Source organism: Hyperolius riggenbachi, chromosome 1 (genome assembly GCF_040937935.1).
Source record: "Hyperolius riggenbachi isolate aHypRig1 chromosome 1, aHypRig1.pri, whole genome shotgun sequence".
Lineage (NCBI taxonomy): Eukaryota > Metazoa > Chordata > Amphibia > Anura > Hyperoliidae > Hyperolius > Hyperolius riggenbachi.
This window is the reverse complement of record NC_090646.1, coordinates 581,834,858-581,858,178: the sequence shown is the minus strand read 5'-3', so window position 1 is coordinate 581,858,178 and position 23,321 is coordinate 581,834,858. Positions and strand designations below refer to the sequence as shown.

The 23,321-nt window shown below is 45.7% G+C and overlaps 1 protein-coding gene across 1 annotated transcript; it reads left to right on the top strand.

Moving 5' to 3' along the window:
• Positions 1 to 733: 733 nt before the first annotated feature.
• Positions 734 to 7,897, top strand: LOC137538898 (uncharacterized). Its single transcript, XM_068261356.1, has 4 exons — positions 734 to 778; positions 3,250 to 3,436; positions 5,957 to 6,160; positions 7,601 to 7,897. The coding sequence occupies exons 1-4, from the start codon at positions 734 to 736 to the stop codon at positions 7,795 to 7,797; spliced, it is 633 nt and encodes a 210-aa protein (XP_068117457.1). The 3' UTR covers positions 7,798 to 7,897.
• Positions 7,898 to 23,321: the final 15,424 nt, after the last annotated feature.

Sequence of the window (23,321 nt, the reverse complement as noted above, 5' to 3'; positions counted from 1 at the left end):
GGCTATAAATCACAGTCATGTAGTCTGCAGGTGATTCTCCCTGATGCCTGATAAATGGTCATACGATGAGCTGTTCCGACAGCATGGAAGATAAGAGAAGCTCAATGGTCCATTATTACCCCTTGAGGGGGGGGGCATCAGCCTGGCTGGGCCCTGGGCAATTTTTCATTTTCCCCTATTGGAACTACCAGCCCTCCAATTCACTGCAGATCCATTGCACATTCCTTATTTTACAGTACGTTTGTTGGCCAGATCCTAATGTAATGCTGACAAACCAGTGCTGATCGTAATGGAAAAATCTACGCTTACGGGTCATTACGCGTAATTCTACGCTATTACGCATTACGCAATTACGGTTACGACGTACTACATTATCTACGGGTCATCTCTGTAATTACGCGTAAACTTACGCGGTTACGCGTAAGGGTACCGTAATGTATGCGCTTACGATATATTGTTACGTGTACTACGGTAATAACCACCAACGCGTACGTTTTGACGCATGCGGACGAGCGTGTACGCAATAGCCGCCTATCGCTATGGTAGCTATTGCGTAAATGCGTCAGTACGTACGCGTACGTATGCGCTCCGGGCACGCTCAGCTTCATAGGCTGTGATTGGCTAATGCGTAAAAATCAACAGGAGGCTGAAAAAAAAGACAGACTCGTGGGAAAGACCTGGACACCACACAGACTTTTATTGCAGCCTGCAGGGAGTCCAGGGCACATCCAGAATGCCTCCAAAAAACCCACCCGAGTTGAAAAGGATGGTGATTGAGGTAAGCAATGTATTTTGAACAAAATGCATTTATTTGGTATTGTTTCTATGCATTTATTTATATTTTACTTTAAAAAGTGTATCATAGGTGTTGCAGAGGGTTTTTTATTTTATTTGTCACTGTAACTTTGCTTGTACCACTACTGTTAAAGGGACTGCGAGCTACGCGTCATGACGTGACAGTCCTGCGCATACGTGGGTTTACTGCGCATGCGCAGGACTGTCATGCCGGCCGCCGTCATGACGCGTATCGGCTGACGTAATGACGTGCCTCTTCCTATACCAGGAAGTGTGGGGGCGACACTTGGCTGAGTGTCGCGGCTGAGTCCCTTTAATAGTAGAGACACATTCACACTGTATTTTGCTAAATGTTAGCGATATGATATTGTAATAGTACAGTAAACTTACGTTACACTCATTGCACGCCTAAACAGTAAGTCTAGGAACCCACTAAAAATCGCAAAACGCTCCCGCAGACGCTAGCGTCTTGTTTTTTTTGAAGCATTTTGCAAGCGGTTGTTTAGCGGTTTACGTTAGCGTTTTTTGCACGGTTTGCGTTTTTTGTATGGGAGTTCCTAGTGTCTACAGTGTTTTGTGATTATTGATTAGTGTTCTGAATTTTTTTTTTTGGACAAAAAATGCATTGTGGGAATCATAAATGCATTTTTTGTTCAGCGCTTTAAAAACGGTAAACGGTTTCAGCAGCACTCCAATATTTTCATCTGCTCATGAACGGACATTTTGTTAAAGGACTTCCGAGGCCAAAAAGAAAAAAATGACACTATACCATTTTAATATCTGAATCCACGGAGGATGTCCAGCGCGTCCTCCGCACCGTACCGCCGTCATTGCAGCCCTTTTCGTTCCCCCATGGCTCGGCCCGACCCCACTGAACGGGTCGCATGTATTCCACAAGTAAGATGGCCGCCGCCTTGAGCCGCGGCTGCGCAGTACGCTTTGCCGCGAGTGCGACTGCGCAGCCTTTAGCCCGCCTCCCGTACCCAGTATGCGGTGGGAGGTGGGCTAAAGGCTGCGCAATCGCACTCGCGGCAAAGCGTACTGCGCAGCCGCGGCTCAAGGTGGCGGCCATCTTACTTGTGGAATACATGCGACCCGTTCAGTGGGGTCGGGCCGAGCCATGGGGGAACGAAAAGGGCTGCAATGACGGCGGTACGGTGCGGAGGACGCGCTGGACGTCCTCCGTGGATTCAGATATTAAAAAGGTATAGTGTCATTTTCTTCTTTTTGGCCTCGGAAGTCCTTTAACATGTTCACGAACACAAATTCACAATATTTACCAATCACATTGGCTATCATTCATAAGGCTGGTTTCACAGTGGGACGTTACAGGCGCACGTTAGAGCAGCCTGTAACGCAGCCCACCGCACAGTAATGAAAAATCAATGGGGCTGTTCACAGTGCGGACGTTGCGTTACATTGTAACGCTGCGTCACAAGACAACGTACTGCATGCAGTACTTTAGACGCGGCTAAGCCGCGTTAGACTGCTTGCACATGCTCAGTAATGTTGGGGAGGAGCGGAGAGCGGCCAGGCACATGGCTAATTAATATGCACTGCGCGTTGTGACGTGCAGTGTTTACTTCCTGGAGCATCCGCTCTGTGCGGCGATTGGCCGGCGGGACCACGTGATGCCGCATGCGCACAAGAGTGCGCATCACGGCATCACTGACGCCAGAGTGAGCTGCACAACGCGGCTCACTCTGACGTCCAGATCCAGCACCACCAGGCGTTGAGTTAGGGGAACGTTATGCGACCTTAACGCCCCCTCTAACGCAACGTCCTGGTGTGAAATTAGCCTCAAGCATTCCTGCATGCGCAAATTCTGAAAACAGCTGACTTTACCGAGCACTTAGCAAAATGTGCATTCATATAAAGGCTGTTTCCGCATCAAAAGCTGTCATTCCCGAGCACAGCGATAAATTACCGCCTTGTGCGGTGATTATCTAAAAAAAGGTAACAAAATGTCAATTCATAAAGATTAGACCAAGCGTTATGCGGACGGGGATTATCGCTCCCTAGGAAGTAGCGATAAGCATGTGGAATACATGTAACTGAATGGGACACAGACCTCCCAAGCAGCAGCAGAGAGAGCAGCGCACGGAGGGACTCGGGCAGCTTCTCTGTTTCCGCAAGCCTACCACCAGGCTTTTTCGGGGAATCACCGCACTTACAGTATATCGCAACTGGCAACATTTGTATGAATGACCACCAGAAGTCTAAAATACCGAAAGCGGTACTTTCCCGCACGGATTTTGTTACCGACCACACTTTCATGAATGATAGCCTATTGGTGGAAATTACATTTGGCCAAAGGATGGGGGACCAGATAAAGTAGGGTGATACTTATATCATTTTTATAATGTTGAAACATTATGATTTAAGTAAAGTTAATCCTAATTAAAAAATGTATAATCCATACAGTGCTCATGAATACTGTCAATTTTTTTTCAGGAATTTACAAGAGGCCGATATGACCTGGTGGTGGGGAAGTACAAAAAGCGGGTGGTGAGGAGGGTCCAGTTACTGCTGAGGACCCAATTCAGCAGGAACTTGAGGGTGAAGCAGGTCCAGATGATGTGGAGCGACCTGAAAAGGAGGGACAAAGAGCTCGTCAAGAGCATTGAGGAAGCCCTGTCATGTAAGTCAGCAAACTACTAGTTTATGTATGTGTATCTTGGGTTTTTTATACTGTATCTAATTATACTATAAAAATACCTTGTGCAGTGAATATTATAATAGAGTTGTGTAGTACTATATACGGAAAAATTATCAGTTTAATATTCACAGATGAGCTCATCACTTTTTCCACATTTTGTTTTCGTTATGGAATAATTCTAAAATGGGTTACCTAAATTATTTTTTGTGCTCCTGCCTCCTGTGTGGGCATAGTGATGATATTTGTGCAGTATTTGCTGAGTGTTTTGTTTTTTTGGAGCATTTTGCAAGCGGTTGTTTAGCGGTTTGCGTTAGCGGTTTTTGCACGGTTTGCGGTTTTTGTATGGGAGTTCCTAGCGTCTACAGCGTTTTGCGATTATCGATTAGTGTTCTGATTGGGTGGGTTTTTTTTTTTTTTTTATTATTTTCTGGACAAAAAAAGCATTGTGGGAATCATAAATGCATTTTTTGTCCAGCGCTTTAAAAAAGGTAAACGGTTCCAGCAGCACTCCAACATTTTCTATTGGAAGCGGTAACGCACCCGAAATCGAACATAGAAAACTGCGACCGCTGTAGTGGAATTTGGGCCACCCATTAACATTACCAGAGCATTTTGCGGGATCGCTAGCGGTGCACAAAACACTCAAAACGCGCATAAAAGCGCTCTAGTGGGTTTGAGCCCTAAGAGTATGGGCCCTTTCCACTGCAAAACACAAACGTAAACACGTTATTTGTGCAATGCATCTAGATATTTTGATGTAAATGCTTTAGTGTTTTTTTTTATGTGTTTGCTTTGCTTTTTTACTGTGGCTGAAAAGTGTTGTATTGATTGAAAAAGAAAAAACACAAAACGCATCGTAATTGCGCAGACATGCACCTGCACTATTGAATTTGGAAAAACGCATGCGTTTTGCATTTTTACCAAAAACGCAGCTAGTGGAAAAAAGGGCCTTATATCATACTTTGTGGAATGCAACTTGATAACCACTGTTGATCACCTGGTATTTTTACAAGGATTTGATAGGTGCTATCGTCCATCAGGCTCTTTGGTCCTCTCCATGACCTTGGCAACTGCCAAGGTTTGCCTTGTGGATGATCCGGCTGTGGTGCATAGCCATTTTAAGATCTCTCCAGAGTTATTAAATTTTATTGATGCCTATGCTCTTGCTTGGCCTCTCAACTCAAGGGCATACATACACAGAGTTGTCTCAAAGCCACTCCTTTGATATATTTGCTGTGTGCGCAGGGGCTTATTCCTACTAAAGATGAACCATTGCCCCAGTCTACGTTCAGGAGCGCTCTTTATATCCTATCCTATTTATATTTTACTGTATTTAAAGCAAATGGGTACCAGTTTTACAATAAAAAAGTCAGATACTCACCTAAGGAGAGGGAAGGCTCGGTCCTAATGAGCCTTCCCTCTCCTCTCCCGGTGCCCTCGGTGCTGTGCTGGCTCCCCCGTTCGCATCTGCCAACGCAGGGAATTCGGAGGTTTTCAGGAGTACTCCATACTCCATACTACGCATGCGCGAATGCGTCAGAGTGCGCATGCGTAGTATGGATTGGCCCATCTTCGGGAGCCCGATTGCTCCCGAAGGCTTCCGAAACCTCCCTTCGGCGGTGGAAGTGGCAGTATTTGACCGAACTGGTCGAATACTGCTACCGGGGATCCTGCGCGGGACCGGGCACCGGGAGAGGAGAGGGAAGGCTCATTAGGACCGAGCCTTCCCTCTCCTTAGGTGAGTATCTGACTTTTTTATTTTTAAAGTGGTACCCATTCACTTTAAGAGTCATATTCTTTCATGTCCAATAAAGAAATAAACGGTATTAGAATTTTTCTTTTTTCTATGTTTAAACACTTCACATCCAGACCTTGTTTCCCCCTTATGGACCAGTGCAATTATAGCCAGATGTGCCCTCTGGATTAGTGTGTGCACTCAGGATTAGTCGTCCCCCCCCCCCCCCCCCCCATTATAGCCAGATCTGCACCCAGTATATTTTTTTTAAATCCAAAATGGGTATATGTATCCACATTATTTTATTAGTCACCCCAGCTGCACATTTTAACACCTCACCCCACCCCTCACCAGGGGTCCTCAATCCCCCAGTATGGTTAGTCAGATATCCCCCCCCCCATTCAGGCAGCCCCCTTCGTGGGTAGATCGCAAGCCGTCTCTCTCACCTCACCTCGTTCCTGCGATCAGGCTGCAGCCTGAGCCTCCGTTCCCCGCTCTACACGCAGCCCGGTGATGCCCTTAACTGGGTCTGGGCTTGATGACATCATCAAGCCGAGATTCGGATATTCTGCATCACGGGGCTGGCTGCAGAGCGGGGCTCGGGCTGCAGCCTGATCACAGGGACGAGGTGATGTGAGAGAGACTGCCAGCAGTTGGATACACCAGCAATTAAAAAAAATAATGAGTTTGAGTAAAAACTTAATACTTTTTACCTATTTCATGACATATTTCGTTCTCATTATATTATTTATTATTCTTTATTACAGCTGGATCTGCTTCTCATCCCCCACCTGCACAGCAAGGCCCAGGACGTGCCCCCAGACAGGGCAGGACCCCACCGTCTGCTGCGCAGCCCCAGGACCTGCAGGAAGGAGATGCCCCTGGACCTAGCACCTCCCGGTCTTCCTCCCCAGGCCCCTCGTATCGCAGCCAGCGAGTGGCCAGGCGATTTGCTGGAAGCCTCCAAACTGGTAAAAATATTGCATTGTATAATTAATAGGTTTTGGATCAGGATGATACCATTTATTGGCTAACTTCAAAAAACTTAAAAGAGCATGCAAGCTTTCGACTGTAGACTAGAGCCTTCTTCGGGCTTAAATCCTGAATGCTTACAAACAGATGGAATGGACAGCTATATACATGCAACATCCCAAGGGGATACATAATTTTTTTTTACACACACATACATGTCATTAAGATGCCTTAGTTAGGACACGTGTCAAACTCCAGTCCTGGAGGGCCAGATCCATGCCAATGTTTAGGATGGACTGAGAAAGAGAGGAATGTGTTGTACCTGATGGAACACACCTATCCTGATGCAGACCCATCAATTTATTTGAGCTGTGCCAAAAATTTGTGAGGATCTCGGCCCTCGTAGGACCGGTTTGACATCCCTGCCCTAGGGGAAACAGAGCAGAGTTAGTTAGCTGAGAGTACTGTGTAAACAAATGTGTTATCTCAGCTAACTAACTCTGCTCTGTTTATCTCAGCTAACTAACTCTGCTCTGTTTAAAAAAATGTATCCCCTTGGGATGTTGCATGTATATAGCTGTCCATTCCATCTGTTTGTAAACATTCAGGATTTAAGCCCGAAGAAGGCTCTACAGTTGAAAGCTTGCATGCTCTTAGTCTTTTAAAGGCAACCTACACTGAGAGGGATATGGGTATTTACTTTTAAACCATACCAGTTGCCTGGCAGTCCTGCTGCAGCCAAAGAGATCAGTAGTGGCTGAATCACATACCTGAAACAAGCAGCTAATCCAGTCTGACTTCAGTCAGAGCACCTGATCTGCATGCTTGTTGAGGGGATGTGGCTGAAAGTATTAGAGACACAGGAGCAGCTGGAGAGCCAGGCAACTGGTATTATTTTAAAAGGAAACCTCCGTATCCTTCTCAGTTTAGGTTCCCTTTAAGTTAGCCAATAAATGGTATCATCCTGATCAAAAATGTCTTGCTTTTTTCTGATGGCTAACACGGTACAAAACTCTACTGCTTTCACTGTATAAGTAATATCTCATATTAGGTTAACTACAGTCAGGTCCATTTCCATTACATGTGGTACGATATGGCACACCGCGGGTGTCCTGAGACCATTGCACGGTAATGGTATAGTTTCTATTGCGTTCAGGTTCTGCGGAGCGGTGTAGACTGATCCAAGAATCTTCAGCATACTGCAGATTCTCGCAGGGCTGCATCTGCGTCCCATCTCCTGTAATCACTTCTGCATTGGGAGATGCGGAAGTGATGCAGCGAGGTGGCCACCTTCGCATTACTTCTATGGTGGAACAGGGCCCTAAATGTTATTGTATAAGCTTTACATTACAGGTTTCTTTTCTTTTTTTTTGTTTACATGTAAAATGTATAATCATTGTATCAATCAGGTTAACCTATTTTCCCTATTCTTTCCACAGTTCCACTTTCCACTCACTTACTAGTGAGACGGGAACTAAGGAGGCTGAAGGCAAGGGTGAGGAGGCATGAGACAGGAGTGCCGGTCCGGGAGTTCAATCTCCTACAGCAGCAGGTCCTGGAGCTGCGGGAAAAATCGGCCCGGCAGGACGAGATAAATGCCCAATTAATGGGCACCGGGGGCAGGCGTGATGCCTAATATTTTATACATAATTATTGTAAAAATGAAGCGCTTTTTTTATTACATTATTTTCACTGGAGTTCCTCTTTAATGACAGTATGTTTGTTTATGCTGAAGTTCCCCTTTAAAGTTTTTTTTTTTTTTTTCCATTATTTTTTTACTAAAAAAAAAAAAATTTGCCAGTTGCAAAACAAAAAAAAAATATATATACACGTGACATTGCAAACCCAAAAAAATAAATGTTTTTCATAAACAAGTATACGTTTCTTCTCTTTTGTTGTACGATCTCTGACACTGACACATTGTGTTGGACTAAATAATCGCAAAAGAAATGCAATGACATTGTTAGTACAATGCATTTCTGAAACATATTTTTATGCAGAATGCTTAGTTGTATGTGTCACATTGCTTGTGATGCAATCCCTTCATTTTTTAGATCTTCAATGTCCAACACAAAGCACCAGTGTGAAAAATTTACAGTGTGAAGAGTATATGTTGCAATTATTCATTGCTTTTTAGTTCTCTTTTACAGCGCATGCGCCGGCTCAGTCTCCTCTAATTTCTTCCTCCCTTCTGCGTGGCCCGTGTCATAGTGCACGGAACTATGATGCGCTGCAGAGAGTCGGAAATAATTAGAGGAGACAAAGCCTGCGCATGCGCTGTAAGGACACGCAGACATCATTTTTCAGGTTGCAGCTCTACTTTCTGTAGGAGCTATGATTTCAATAGCATTGAGAGCGGGCATACCGGGATGGACAGGGATTAAGAGAGGGAGTGTATACTCTTCATATACACCTGGGTATGCATTTTTTTTTTGGGGGGGGGGGGGGGTTTGGACTGGTTTGCAGGCTTTAAAATACTTACCAAGCCTCCAGCAACGTTTTGTAGCCTTTCTGAAGCTCCTAGCATGCTCCTAGTGGTTTTCCGACGTCCTCTGTGCACGGCAGCAGGCGTATCACTTGACTCTAGGCAGGTCAGGTAACGCGCCGGCTTCCATGCAAGGAGGATGGCAGAAAGCCACTAGGAGTTTCAGGAGGGCTGCAAGATGTTGATGGAGGTTCAGTGAGAATTTTGGAGTAGGTGTGTGTTCTTTCTGCTGGCGGTTCAAGCAACCGGTTCAAGCTGGCGGTTCAAGCAAAGGACATGAATACGGCATCAGGTGATCCCAGCTGGTGGGGGATATTGGGGACATATATATATACCGTATATACTCGCAAGCAAGCCGAATTTTTGACCCCCCAAAAGTGGGCCAAAAGTTGGGGGGTCGGCTTGCTTGCGAGTCATGTGTGGGTGGGTGGGTGGATAGGTGCTGTCCCTCCCCGCTCCCCCCGCGGCCACCGCTGCTATTACCTTAGGCGGCGCCGCTGCCTCTATCCCCGTCCTCCTCCGGTAACTCATTCACAGCAGCGCGCCCCCTGCTGCTGTGATGACGCAGGAAACCATAGAGAGCGGTTCCCATAGTAACGGCATCACGCTACAGGAAGCCGCTCTCTATGGTTTCCTCGTCATCACAGCAGCGAGAGGCGCGCTGCTGTGAATGAGTTACTACCGGAGGAGGACGAGGATAGAGGAAGCGGCGCCGCCTGAGGTAATAGCAGCAGCGGCGGCCGCAGGGGGAGCGGGGAGGGACAGCACCTACCCACCCATACTGGGGCATTATGCTAGCTATATGGGGCACTATACTAGCTATAATGGGGCACTATACTAGCTATAATGGGGCACTATACTAGCTATACTGGGGGCACTATACTAGCTATACTGGGGGCACTATACTAGCTATACTGGGGGCACTATACTAGCTATACTGGGGGCACTATACTAGCTATACTGGGGGCACTATACTAGCTATACTGGGGGCACTATACTAGCTATACTGGGGGCACTATACTAGCTATAATGGGGCACTATACTAGCTATACTGGGGGCACTATACTAGCTATACTGGGGGCACTATACTAGCTATACTGGGGGCACTATACTAGCTATACTGGGGGCACTATACTAGCTATACTGGGGGCACTATACTAGCTATACTGGGGGCACTATACTAGCTATACTGGGGGCACTATACTAGCTATACTGGGGGCACTATACTAGCTATACTGGGGGCACTATACTAACTATACTGAGCACTATACTAGCTAAACTGGGGCACTTCACTAGCTATACTGAGCACTATACTAGCTATACTGAGCACTATACTAGCTATACTGAGCACTATACTAGCTATACTGGGGCATTTTACTAGCTATACTGAGTACTACCTACCTATACTGAGCACTATACTAGCTAAACTGGGGCACTTCACTAGCTATAATGAGCACTATACTAGCTATACTGAGCACTATACTAGCTATACTGGGACATACTGGGGGGATCACGCGGCCAGCGTTTCCTACCCCCGGCTTACATGAGGGTCAATCATTTTTTCCTGTTTTTTGGGGTAAAAGTGGGGGGGTCGGCTTACATGCGGGTCGGCTTGCTTGCGAGTATATACGGTATATATATATATATATATATATATATATATATATATATAAATCTGATAATATATCTGTATGCATGTACAGTATATCTGATATGCATAGAAATACAGGTAAATCATAGGTAACCATACCTGAACCCCTTCCACCCCCCCCCCCCACTAATTCATAAGTAACCAGACCTGAACCCCTTCCACCCTCCCCCCAGAAATTCATAGGTAACCATACCTGAACCCCTTCCACCCTCCCCCCAGAAATTCATAGATAACCAGACCTGAACCCCTTCCACCCTCCCCCCTGTAAATCATAGGTAACCATACCTGAACCCCTTCCACCCCCCCCCCCCCCACTAATTCATAGGTAACCAGACCTGAACCCCTTCCACCCTCCCCCCAGAAATTCATAGGTAACCATACCTGAACCCCTTCCACCCTCCCCCCAGAAATTCATAGGTAACCATACCTGAACCCCTTCCACCCTCCCCCCAGAAATTCATAGGTAACCAGACCAGATATTCATAGGTAACCAGACCTGAACCCCTTCCACCCTCCCCCCAGAAATTCATAGGTAACCATACCTAAACCCCTTCCACCCTCCCCCCAGAAATTCATAGATAACCAGACCTGAACCCCTTCCACCCTCCCCCCTGTAAATCATAGGTAACCATACCTGAACCCCTTCCACCCCCCCCCCCACTAATTCATAGGTAACCAGACCTGAACCCCTTCCACCCTCCCCCCAGAAATTCATAGGTAACCATACCTGAACCCCTTCCACCCTCCCCCCAGAAATTCATAGGTAACCAGACCAGATATTCATAGGTAACCAGACCTGAACCCCTTCCACCCTCCCCCCAGAAATTCATAGGTAACCATACCTGAACCCCTTCCACCCTCCCCCCAGAAATTCATAGATAACCAGACCTGAACCCCTTCCACCCTCCCCCCTGTAAATCATAGGTAACCATACCTGAACCCCTTCCACCTTCCCCCCCCCCCCCCCACTAATTCATAGGTAACCAGACCTGAACCCCTTCCACCCTCCCCCCAGTAAATAATAGGTAACCAGACCTGAACCCCTTCCACCCTCCCCCCAGAAATTCAGTTTCAGTTTATTTATTTATTTTTGGGAGTGCTCCATGACAGTGGGAACACTGCTATCTATAATCAAAAGAAGGTGGTACATTATAATAAAAAGTGTGGAGCACCCTAACGGTGGGGACACCCAAGAAATTGAACAGGAACAGGTGATTTTTTTTTTTTTTTTTGTGGAGTGCTCCATGACAGTGGGAACACTGCTATCTATAATCAAAAGAAGGTGGTACATTATAATAAAAAGTGTGGAGCACCCTAACGGTGGGGACACCCAAGAAATTGAACAGGAACAGGTGATTTTTTTTTTTTTTTGTGGAGTGCTCCATGACAGTGGGAACACTGCTATCTATAATCAAAAGAAGGTGGTACATTATAATAAAAAGTGTGGAGTTCCCTAACGGTGGGGACACCCAAGAAATTGAACAGGAACAGGTGAGTATTTTTTTTTTTTTTTTGTGGAGTGCTCCCTGACAGTGGGAACACTGCTATCTATAATCAAAAGAAGGTGGTACATTATAATAAAAAGTGTGGAGTACCCTAACGGTGGGGACACCCAAAAAACTCAACAGGAACAGGTGAGTAGTAATGTATTTTTTTTCCGGTGTGCTCCCTGACAGTGGGAACACTACTATCTATAATCAAAAGAAGGTGGTAAATTATTTAAAAAAGTGCGATGCACCCTAACGGTGGGGACATCAAGAAACTGAACAAGAAAAAGGTGAGTTTTTTTTTTTTAAGTCAGCAGAAGCCTTTTTGGTGGCAGGTAGTAGGCAAAGTCCTAGCTTGTGGCCCTGAGAGGAGCAGCGGCTCAGTCATATAGTAAGTTGACCATCACCCTCAGTAAGCCCAAGCCATTTTGGTGGCAGGTAGTAGGCAAAGTCCTAGCTTGTGGCCCTGAGAGGAGCAGCGGCTCAGTCATATAGTAAGTTGACCATCACCCTCAGTAAGCCCAAGCCATTTTGGTGGCAGGTAGTAGGCAAAGTCCTAGCTTGTGGCCCTGAGAGGAGCAGCGGCTCAGTCATATAGTAAGTTGACCATCACCCTCAGTAAGCCCAAGCCATTTTGGTGGCAGGTAGTAGACAAAGTCCTAGCTTGTGGCCCTGAGAGGAGCAGCGGCTCAGTCATATAGTAAGTTGACCATCACCCTCAGTAAGCCCAAGCCATTTTGGTGGCAGGTAGTAGGCAAAGTCCTAGCTTGTGGCCCTGAGAGGAGCAGTGGCTCAGTCACACAGAAAGTTGACCATCACCCTCAGTCAGCCCAAGACATTTTGGTGGTAGGTAGTAGGCAAAGTCACCGGAAAGGTGGAAGACCAATAAACAAAACAGCAGCAACATCAGGGACACCAGTAAACATAGCAGGACATAGCAGTGCTCCATGAGGGTAGGAACACTGAAATACTTTTGCAGCAGGAGCAGAAAAAAATGAAATTGTGCAGTGCACTGTAACGGTGTGAGCAACGATATCAATAAAAGGTTTTTTTTATTGGGGGGGGGGGGGGGGGGGGGTTAACCATAGAGCTCCATAAAAGTGGGAAGACTGCTGTACCTTTGAATCAAATTGTGCAGTGCACAATAATGTTGGGAACACAACTGAACATTAAATATTTAATGTTATCTTATAGACACATAGGTATATCAGAGGGAGTTGAAAGCGATCTCATTCAGTTTCTGTCTCTGAGGGCAGGGGCTGAGTATTCACCATCAATCCAGGACTGATTCATTTTTAAGAAGGTCAGTCTGTTCACTGAATCTGTAGACAAACAGGATCGCTTTTCAGTAACCACCCCACCTGCCGCACTGAATGCACGCTCAGAAATGACGCTGGAAGCCGGGCATGCCAGAAGTTGAAGCGCATACTGCGCCAGCTCGGGACAGGTTTCCAGTCTGGCGGACCAAAATTCCATAGGGTCCTCTGTGCGCATACTGTCAGATGCACCAAGTGACCTCATGTAATCACTGACCATGCGGCTCACCCGCTGGTGAAAACTTCCTTGTACTGTTCTTGTTGTTATTGTTGGACGCTCAGAGAAGTAAAAGTTTCTCATTGCTCCAAAAAGGTCTCCAGGAAGAATGGGTCTGCTAGGCTCAGCTACTTGCTGGGTGCGATGAGTGGGGATAGCTGTGATCTCAGACTGTGGAAAGGCCTCCTGCACATGACGTATTAGGGCCTGCTGCAGCTCACGCATCCTCTCCTCCTGCCGGCTTGCTGGAATGAACTGACCCAGTTTCCCCTTGCATCGAGGGTCTAAAAGGGTGGCCAACCAGTAGTCATCCCTCTCCTTAATGTTTTGGATCCGGGGATCTCTGCGTAAGCATTTCAACATATGAACAGCCATGGGGAAGAGATGAGCCTGCGCCTCCAAATCATCCGGTCTGCTCAACACATCAAAATCCTCTGACTGCTGCTGCTGCTCGTCCTGCCTTCCAATGTCTACCCACCCATGAACCACAGATGCCGCACTGGCCTGCTCTCCCTCCTCACAATGGTCAGGCACCTCAAGTAAGTCCCGCGTGAAAGTAAGCTCCTCCTCCTCCTCCTCCTCATGTGCCTGAGTCTGGGTGGCTTGGAGCAAGCTTTGTTGTTCAAGCTCATCAAGCGCATCCTCCCCAGCTGCCATCAGGCTACTCAGACTCTCGTCCAGCATGTACACGAGAGGGATCACTTCGCTGATACAGACTTGTGCCCCACTTACGAATGTTGTAGCCTGATCGAATGGGGACAAGACACGGCAGACTTGATACATCAGCCGCCACTCTTCCTGGGTGAATCGGGCAGGTGCGCCCTGGGTGCCATGTCCTCCTCGGAGGTACTCTGCAACCGCCTTTTTCTGCTCGCACAACCTATTCAGCATGCGAAGTGTGGAGTTCCACCGTGTTGCACTGTCTGCAATGAGCCTATGGGGGGGCAGGCCATGTTTCTCCTGCAATTTAGACAGCGAATCTTTGGCATTTGAAGAATAACGTAACTTCGATACAACTCTTCTTGCATGCTGCACCACATCACTCAAACCTGGGTAGGTGCGTAAAAAGCGCTGCACCACCAGGTTGAGTATGTGGGCAAAACATGGCACATGGGGGATGTTGCCCTGATTCAGGGCGGCAATCAGATTTGCTGCGTTGTCACATACAACGTGACCAGCCTGGAGTCTTCTTGGGGTCAGCCACTTCTGCACCTGTCCGTTGATAATGGCCAGGACATTTGGTGCAGTAAGTCTCTGCTGCTCAACGCTGACTAAACCCAGAACCGCCTGACAGCGTCGATGTACCACTCTGCTGTGGCCAGTCCCACGGGCACGCTTACTGGGGGCCTCAGCTGTAGCGGTTGCGACATGACTAGAGGCAAGTGTGGAACTGTTCCCCTTGACACCACGGGGCGGCGCAACCAGCTCATTGGCCGCCCCAGGACTGGAACCCTCCTGTTGACATTGGAGGGTGACCCAATGTGCCGTAAAGGACATATAACGTCCCTGGCCATGACTGCTGGTCCAGCAATCCGTCGTGAGATGTACCCTGTTGCCTACAGAATAGTCAAGGGACAGGGTCACATTATCCACAGTGTGGCGATACAGATCAGGTATTGCTGTCCTAGCAAAAAAATGGCGGCTGGGGATCCGCCATTCTGGTATGCCAAACCTCAGCAGCTCGCGAATGGCTGTACCCTCCTCTACAAGACTGTAGGGCAATAACTGCTGGACCATAGCCTGTGACAGCAGCCCATTCAACCTCCGGATCCTGCTGTGATGGGAAGGCAGTGGCTTTGTCGACCTTATCGACTCAGTAATTAAGGGCTGGGTGCTGTGAGCCACTGACGAGAAACGTGCAATTGAGGTAGCTGACATGTGGCCTCTACTGCCAGACTGTGTTGCGGAGTGAAGGCAGGGGGAAGGGGTGCCGATGTCAGAACCTGAATGGGAAGAAGGATGGGGCACTGTGCGGGGTATTTTACCCATTGCTTCCTGAACAAGCTGATTTTCTCTCTTATGCTTTTTTATGTGGGAGAGTGGTCCACCTGTGCCCGCTCTTGACAAGTCCTTCCCTAAACGCACTTTATGACCACAAATGTTGCATATGACAATGTGGGGATCAGATTCATCAACGGTAAAGTACTTCCAAACTGGGACTTTCTTAGATGATTTTTTAACTGTTTTTTCAGTCTCAGGCACAACAATTTGGGAGAGGGTGCTTTCAGATGCAGGCTCAGGCTGTGGCTGCTGCCTCGTTTGAAAAAGCCTACCAGAGGAGCCACTGCTTCCACTAGGTCTCACGGTATGCTGATGCAGCCTCTGCGGCTCTGAATCATCTGAGCTGGCATCATCATGATGTTCAGGCGGGTCATAGTCCCTATCCAGATCATCGTCACTACATCCCTTATAAGAACCCAGCTCATCATCATCAGGATAATTGGGAGAAAGAAGGTTGGGAGAGCCCTCATCCTGGATGTTATGTTCTCCCATTGAGGACTGAGACTGATCGCGGGCATGGTACAAGTTGTCATCATGATCATCACCCGCCAATCCCTCATCGATAACATTCTGAGGTTCATTAAAAAAATTCTGGGCATCAGACTCTAGGTTTATGTCGGACTGCGAAAGAGCTTTGTCCACAAGGTCTGCAATATGTGCAGTATATGGAAGTGAAGGCTCATTTTGGATGTTGGTGGCAGATCTTTGAGCAGGCATGGGTGTGCTGCTGGTACTGCTGCTACTCTCCAGGGCCTGAAGATTGGGGGACTGAGAACCGCTATCTCTCGTCACAAACTCCACAATATCAGCAGCCTGGCTCTCCATAATGGGGCGTCGTGGGCCCTTCATCATCCTTGAATCGCGAATAAGGTTGTAGACTTTTTTTGGAGTTACATCTTCACTCCTCACTGTGCCTGTTGAGGATTGGCCACTACCTCGCTCTGATTGTCCACTACCAACTGACTGTCCCCTGCCAGTTTTGGACTGACCCCTGCCGGGTACAGTGCATCCCCTGCTTGGTGCAGAGCGTCCCCTTCCTGCTGTGAAATAGGGATGTACTTTTTGGGCTGCTGGTTCTTGATCACTGCCTGTCAAGGTGTCAAACAAACATCTTTTTGCAGTGGGTTCAATTCCTCGGCCACGGGCACGGCCTGCTCCACCTCTGCCAGACATTGTAGGGAATATGTTCAGCAAGTGCCAAACGTTATTGTTTTATTGAAATGTAGGGGAAAGTGACAAATGATAAACGTATAAAATAAAATAAAAATAAATCAAATTAAAATTTCAATGTAATGAGGGAGGAGAGGACTGGAGAGCTAGTCCAAATTATATATCAATTGCTTTTGGACAACGCACTTGAAATAAATCCCCCCACAAAAAAAATGAAAATAAAATTCAATCAAATCAAATAATTAAAATGATAAAAAAACAAAAAAACACACAAATACAATTCACTCTCAGCACACGATCCCTGAATCTAACTGATTTCACTCTATTACATATCACAGGCCCTCTCTTGTCTCTACAATCTACACGCTTTCACTATAAAATCACAAGCCCTATAATCAGTTTTCCCTGCCTCACTAAACAACAGAATTCTAACCCTAAACAAAGCCCTAACTACAATAATCAACTTCCTAACACAGGCTTACAATCACACAGATCAAAGATCTAAGAAAATGCAATAGAATTGCACTTAATATGGATGTGTAAAACTGTATCACTCTCTGTCTCACTCCTTCTCCTCAGAAAGTGAAAGCAACCCACAAAGAACACAGATCATGGCTGACAGCTTATATACTAAAGGGCGGGAGAAGATACTATTGGTTGCTTAGGATGTAGCTCCCAAACAAACTTGATAACTGATTGGCTACTCTTGGAGAAGGGGAGTTGTGCCTACGAAATTACGCGTAAAATTACGCGTAATTCACCGTAAAATTACGCATGCCTACGCTATTACGGTAGGCGGCGTAATTACAATACCGCTTTACGGCTTACGCGTACATACTTACGCGTAAGCCGTAAATTACGCGTAGCACTTACGCGTAAAATAACGGTAAATTACGGTGCGTAATTACGCGCATGCGTAATTTCGGCCCAGCACTGTGACAAACAGTGGCAACTTAGGGTATATTCTCGCAGTACTTATAAATAGACCCCAGTGTAAAGACAGTGTTGTGAGTATGCGAATACTACAACACAGAGCTCTCTTACTGCTTGCCAGAAAAACTCAGAAATTGCTTCAAACCTAGAGCTGCATTAAGACAAGCCAGATATGCAAACTCATCTTGCAAGTGTACACTTCCAAGGCTATTATCAACAGCCAAACTAGAAGCTGTATTAAAGTCATACAAGGAAGTGCATGTAAACACATCTGGTATATAATACATAGTAAAGCTTTAGGTTCAATATCCTAAAGTGGAGCTCCAGGTTTACAGGTTAAGACATTATGTTATCTATCAACTCAGAAAGGAAGAGGTGAGAAGAGAGTGAGCAGAGAGGCTAAGCAGAGCTGCATGTCTGACTAAGCTTTGGTCTAATTGCAACACAGTTGGAATAGGAGGGAGTTGAAGGTGGTAAAAAGTATGAGGAAACGAGTGAGGAGAAGAATGACTGCTTTGCATGACTATGACTATGTATGACTATGAGGAAATGAGTGAGGAGACGTATGACTGCTTTGCATGACTATGACTATGTATGACTATGAGGAAATGAGTGAGGATAAGTATGACTGCTTTGCATGACTATGACTTTGCATGACTATGAGGAAATGAGTGAGGATAAGTATGACTGCTTTGCATGACTATGACTATGTATGACTATGAGGAAATGAGTGAGGAGACGTATGACTGCTTTGCATGACTATGACTATGTATGACTATGAGGAAATGAGTGAGGAGAAGTATGACTGCTTTGCATGACTATGACTATGTATGACTATGAGGAAATGAGTGAGGAGACGTATGACTGCTTTGCATGACTATGACTATGTATGACTATGAGGAAATGAGTGAGGAGAAGTATGACTGCTTTGCATGACTATGACTATGTATGACTATGAGGAAATGAGTGAGGAGAAGTATGACTGCTTTGCATGACCATGACTATGTATGACTATGAGGAAATGAGTGAGGAGAAGTATGACTGCTTTGCATGACCATGACTATGTATGACTATGAGGAAATGAGTGAGGAGAAGTATGACTGCTTTGCATGACTATGACTATGTATGACTATGAGGAAATGAGTGAGGAGACCGTCTCCTCACTCATTTCCTCATAGTCATACATAGTCATGGTCATGCAAAGCAGTCATACGTCTCCTGGAGACGTATGACTGCTTTGCATGACCATGACTATGTATGACTATGAGGAAATGAGTGAGGAGACGTATGACTGCTTTGCATGACCATGACTATGTATGACTATGAGGAAATGAGTGAGGAGACGTATGTGTGCTGGAGAAAAATAGAAAGGGGCGGGAAGACACCGGGAGCCCAATCTGGTGTAGTATCACACGAGTAGATTTTTCTTTAGTAAGTAAGAGATCGTATATACTCACAAGGCTAGGTTGCATATAAGGCAACCACTGTATCACGCGTGTGGGGAAGTACCGTCCCCACTCGGCCTTGTGACGAGATGTTGTTGGTCGCAGCTCCTTTAAGAAAGTACCACCTGCCAAGGTGGTGGCCCCTGGTCCCAGGGGAGGTAGTCAACACGGGAGGGTAGGAGGCGCCCTTGGAGGTACTTCAGATCTGACTTTAGACTTAGTAAATCTGTTTATACATATACCAATTCTATAGGTCTAAATGAGAATTAGATTCATATACTCCAATTTTGGAACTGCCAGTTTTTCTAATTATTGTTTCAGAAATATGGAAAGATCCTACCTTAGTAAGTAGTCACTCTCGTATGGTAGGGTAAAATAAGAATTTATTGTAGCACTTTAAAATGACAACGCGTTTCGCGGTATACAACCGCTTCATCAGGTCGTGTTTCGTGCCTGGTGAGTGGGTGCCGCCTGTGGTAAGCTGCAGGTTTGTCAAAAACATTTGATCTGCATACTTGTTCAAGGTAGTGAAGCAGGACTGTCAGGCAACAAGCATTGTTTGAAGGAGTTGTTAGCCATAAAATGCTGCCCCCTGGTGTACTTACCCGGGGCTTCGTCCAGCCCCTTGCAGCTGACAAGTCCCTCCGCTCTCAGCTGCCGGCCCGGGGTCCCCGCCTGTGCAGAGGCCGACCTCGAGGTTGTCCATATTGCGCCTGCGCGAGTGCCTCTGTCAATCAAGCCTGACATTGTCCGAGGTGTACTGCACAGGTGCAGAACCACTGCGCCTGCGCAGTACACCGTAGACAACGTGGGCTTGATTGACAGGGGCGCTTGCACAGGCGCAATAGACAAGGTCGGCCTCTGCACCGGCGGCTTGCGTTTCAATCTCACTTTAGGCAAGCATATAACCTGACCTAATACATGTTATCCAGCTACTGACCCAACATGGACTCACTCTGTACCACTCAGACAGGACAACCCTTCCAGCTTATATACAGCTTACTGACTCCTTTCACCTCCTGTCTTATTCCTTTAAAATAAAAACTTATGAACAGGTGGTCTGTCCTAATCGCATTATCGCTGTGTATTGTGTGGCTATTTCTGCTATGCACCTCCCACTGAACATGCTGTAAAATTATGTATTATGTGTATTACATTTGTCTGTATCATGCAATGTATAGATACATAATTGGTATCACTGTAATTGCTAAGCAACACTAAATTCTGGCAATATATCATTTTTGTTGCCCTCCGCTTTATTTTTGTTTCGTTATTTAACCACTTCCTTACTCAGTGTCTCCGGCCCAGCAGCTGAAAACTTTTTTTTCACAAATACGAGCTGTGATCATTGTGATTGGCTGACAGTGATCACTGGGTCATGAGCCAATGAAATTGGGTCCTGCCTGAAATACAGGGCTCTGCTGTCAAAGCAAGCGGACTGCAGCATACTAGTATTGCCACAAACAACAAGTACTTGTGAATATGGTAGCTGAAATCTATGCCCTGGCGGGAATAAGCAGCCATAAATAGAGCTTAGATTTCAACTTTGTTGGCCTGGAAGAGGTTAAGCTCAGAATTAACTGTGTATAAGAATTTCATGAAGAATTGTGTGCTTGATATGCTTCTACTGTATGTCCCAGGCAGCTGCATATTTGCCTATGTCTAAAACTGGCCATGTGTACAGCATTGATACATGTTCTATAGTTTGTTTGTTTGTTTTTTAACTAAAGTTTTGTTTCCCCTTAGACATCTTTTTTTGATTTAGATTTTTTTGTACATTTACCCCCAAAACTCTTTTTTGTTTCCTTGCTGAGTTAAAGTGTAACTGTCGGGCATAAAATCAAAAATCAATTATTTATTTGTATCTGGTAAACAAGTAATACGGATGCTAACCAGGCAATCCAAAAGTTAAAATCTCTATTACTTTTCTTGTTTATAAATGATCATGCCCCAGTTTACCTGACTCTTATTTGGTACATTGCCGCAAAAAGGAGGTTGCAGGGCATGCTGGGTTGTCTTTTTTTGCTTCTTTATTTCCCCTCAGACTAAACTAATGTACAGAAGCAAAAAAGGACAACCCAGCATGCCCTGCAACTTCCTTTGTGCGGCAACGTACCAAATAAGAGTCAGGTAAACTGGGGAATGATCATTTATCAGCTAGAAAAGTAATAGTGATTTTAACTTTTGTATTGCCTGATTAGCATCCTTATTACGGTACTTGTTTACCAGATAAAAATAAAGAATTGATTTTTGATTTTATGCCCGACAGTTACACTTTAAGTCATGCGTTGTGTAACCAGATCACTAGTCACAAAGAACTGGAATAGGAGTAAGAGAGAAGCAGCTGTCACAGAACTGTAACTGGGCTGAATAGAGATGCTGTCACTGTTCTTCTGACATTCATTTTCATATTCTCATTATTGATTTTTTGTCTTTTCCTCCTGGCTGTGTGTCGGGCTGCAGCCATAAACATCACTGACTCAGTACGATACACTTTAACTGTCTGACTTCAGATTGCTGCTTAGGTAAGTCAGCCGAAAAAAAAGCCCCGCTTTTTCAAACATAACAGAGCAATTTAGCAAAATAGTACTAGAAGCGTTTGTTTTCAGCACTTTCTTGTTGATGTTTCTAAGTGTCACTTCTGTCACCTGCGAGGAAGTATTTTGAAATATTCACAGCATTATCTTTTATTTCTCAAAACAGAAACAACATTCAATAATAACTCAGCTACCATAAAGTTCTCAATGAATCATTACATAGAAATTCTGGCCTAACACCTGTTCTAAGGCAAGTATTGTATTGCAGTTATAAATGTTTGGATAATGCTATACCACCTATACCTCATCACTGTGCTACTTTTACTTGCTGATTGCATTAGTTGTTAGTATTGGCCAATGGAACTACAGGTAAGTGTTAGTGGCAAATCGTAATTTTGATACCCAGTAAATACATGTATACAATTTGTTATGTCTATGCTTAAAGAGACACTGAAGCGAAAAAAAAAAAATATGATATTATGATTTGTATGTGTAGTACAGCTAAGAAATAAAACATTAAGATCAGATACATCAGTCTAATTGTTTCCAGTACAGGAAGAGTTAAGAAACTCCAGTTGTTATCTCTATGCAAACAAGCCATTAACTCTCCGACTAAGTCTTATGGCCCATACTCACGGGCAACTTTTAGGGCCTGTCGCCAGCACACGTGAGCGTGTGGCGACAGTCCGGCGACAGCTCCTCGCCAGGTCCCTCCGCGTACACACGTGGAAGAGGGACCAGTGGCGCGACGGAAGCTGTAGCCGACGTTCCTCCTCCCCCCGCCGGAAGCTCCGTATACTTCAATGGAGGTTGCGGCGGAGACTGTCGCCAAGCGATTGAGCAGTTCAATCGCCTGGCGACATCAGCGACGGGCGACAGTTCGGGGTGCGCGCCCGTGCAACGGCGCATACTCACGGGCGACCTGTCGCCGCAACACGCGCGCCGCGTGTTGAGGCGACAATTGTAGCCCGTGAGTATGGGCCATTAGTCGTGGAGAGGGCTGTTATCTGACTTTTATTATCTCAACTGTAAGTGAACTGTTTAATTTTTCTCTGCTAGAGGAGAGGTCATTACTTCACAGACTGCTCTGAAAGACTCATTTGGAATGCTGAGTGTTGTGTAATCTGCACATATTATAGAATGATGCAATGTTAGAAAAAACACTATATACCTGAAAATAAAAGTATGAGAATATTTTCTTTGCTGCTAATCTTCTAGTAATTATTTATAGTACACAACCAATTCACTATATCATATTTTTTTTTTCGCTTCAGTGTCTCTTTAAAATGATTAAGAACTATGTATAGTATATCTTTTTATGATGATTATTATCTGGATAGTAATGATGATAATGACTGTGCATTGTTACACTGTTTCCTAGTTATGGCCCTCTATTTACTTATTGTGCGTGGCCACCAGTCTGGGGCACTCCTAGTCCATTGACTGGGACTTGCATCGCATCCAGTTTTCTCTTATCTCTTGTTCCCCATGCAACTTCTCTCCTGAACCATTCCCTGTTTTTCTCTGCTTTGGTGCGGTGGTGCCCAAGCAACAGTGGCCCAATATATGATGTAGGAAGTAGTCTGTTCGGTGCTAGAATTGTTTTGCCGGACCTCATCTCCCATGGCCATGGAAAAGGTTGTCTGGTGCGGGTGGCACCACCTCTGGAGTCTGATCTGAGTGTACACAGTTATGATGTATCAGACCACACACATCATAACTGTGTCCACACTGATCAGGCTGGGAAGCACTGTCTGGCAGTTCCTGCCCTGAAGAAGCCAGATCATAGCGAAACCAAGAAGTCCCTGCTATACCGGCTCTTGCTCCTACTGGCACATCAATTTTTTTTCCCACAGATCCACTCTTCCAAGTCTCTTCTTGGTCACTGCTGCTATTATGTCAGAGACCACCGTGAAGT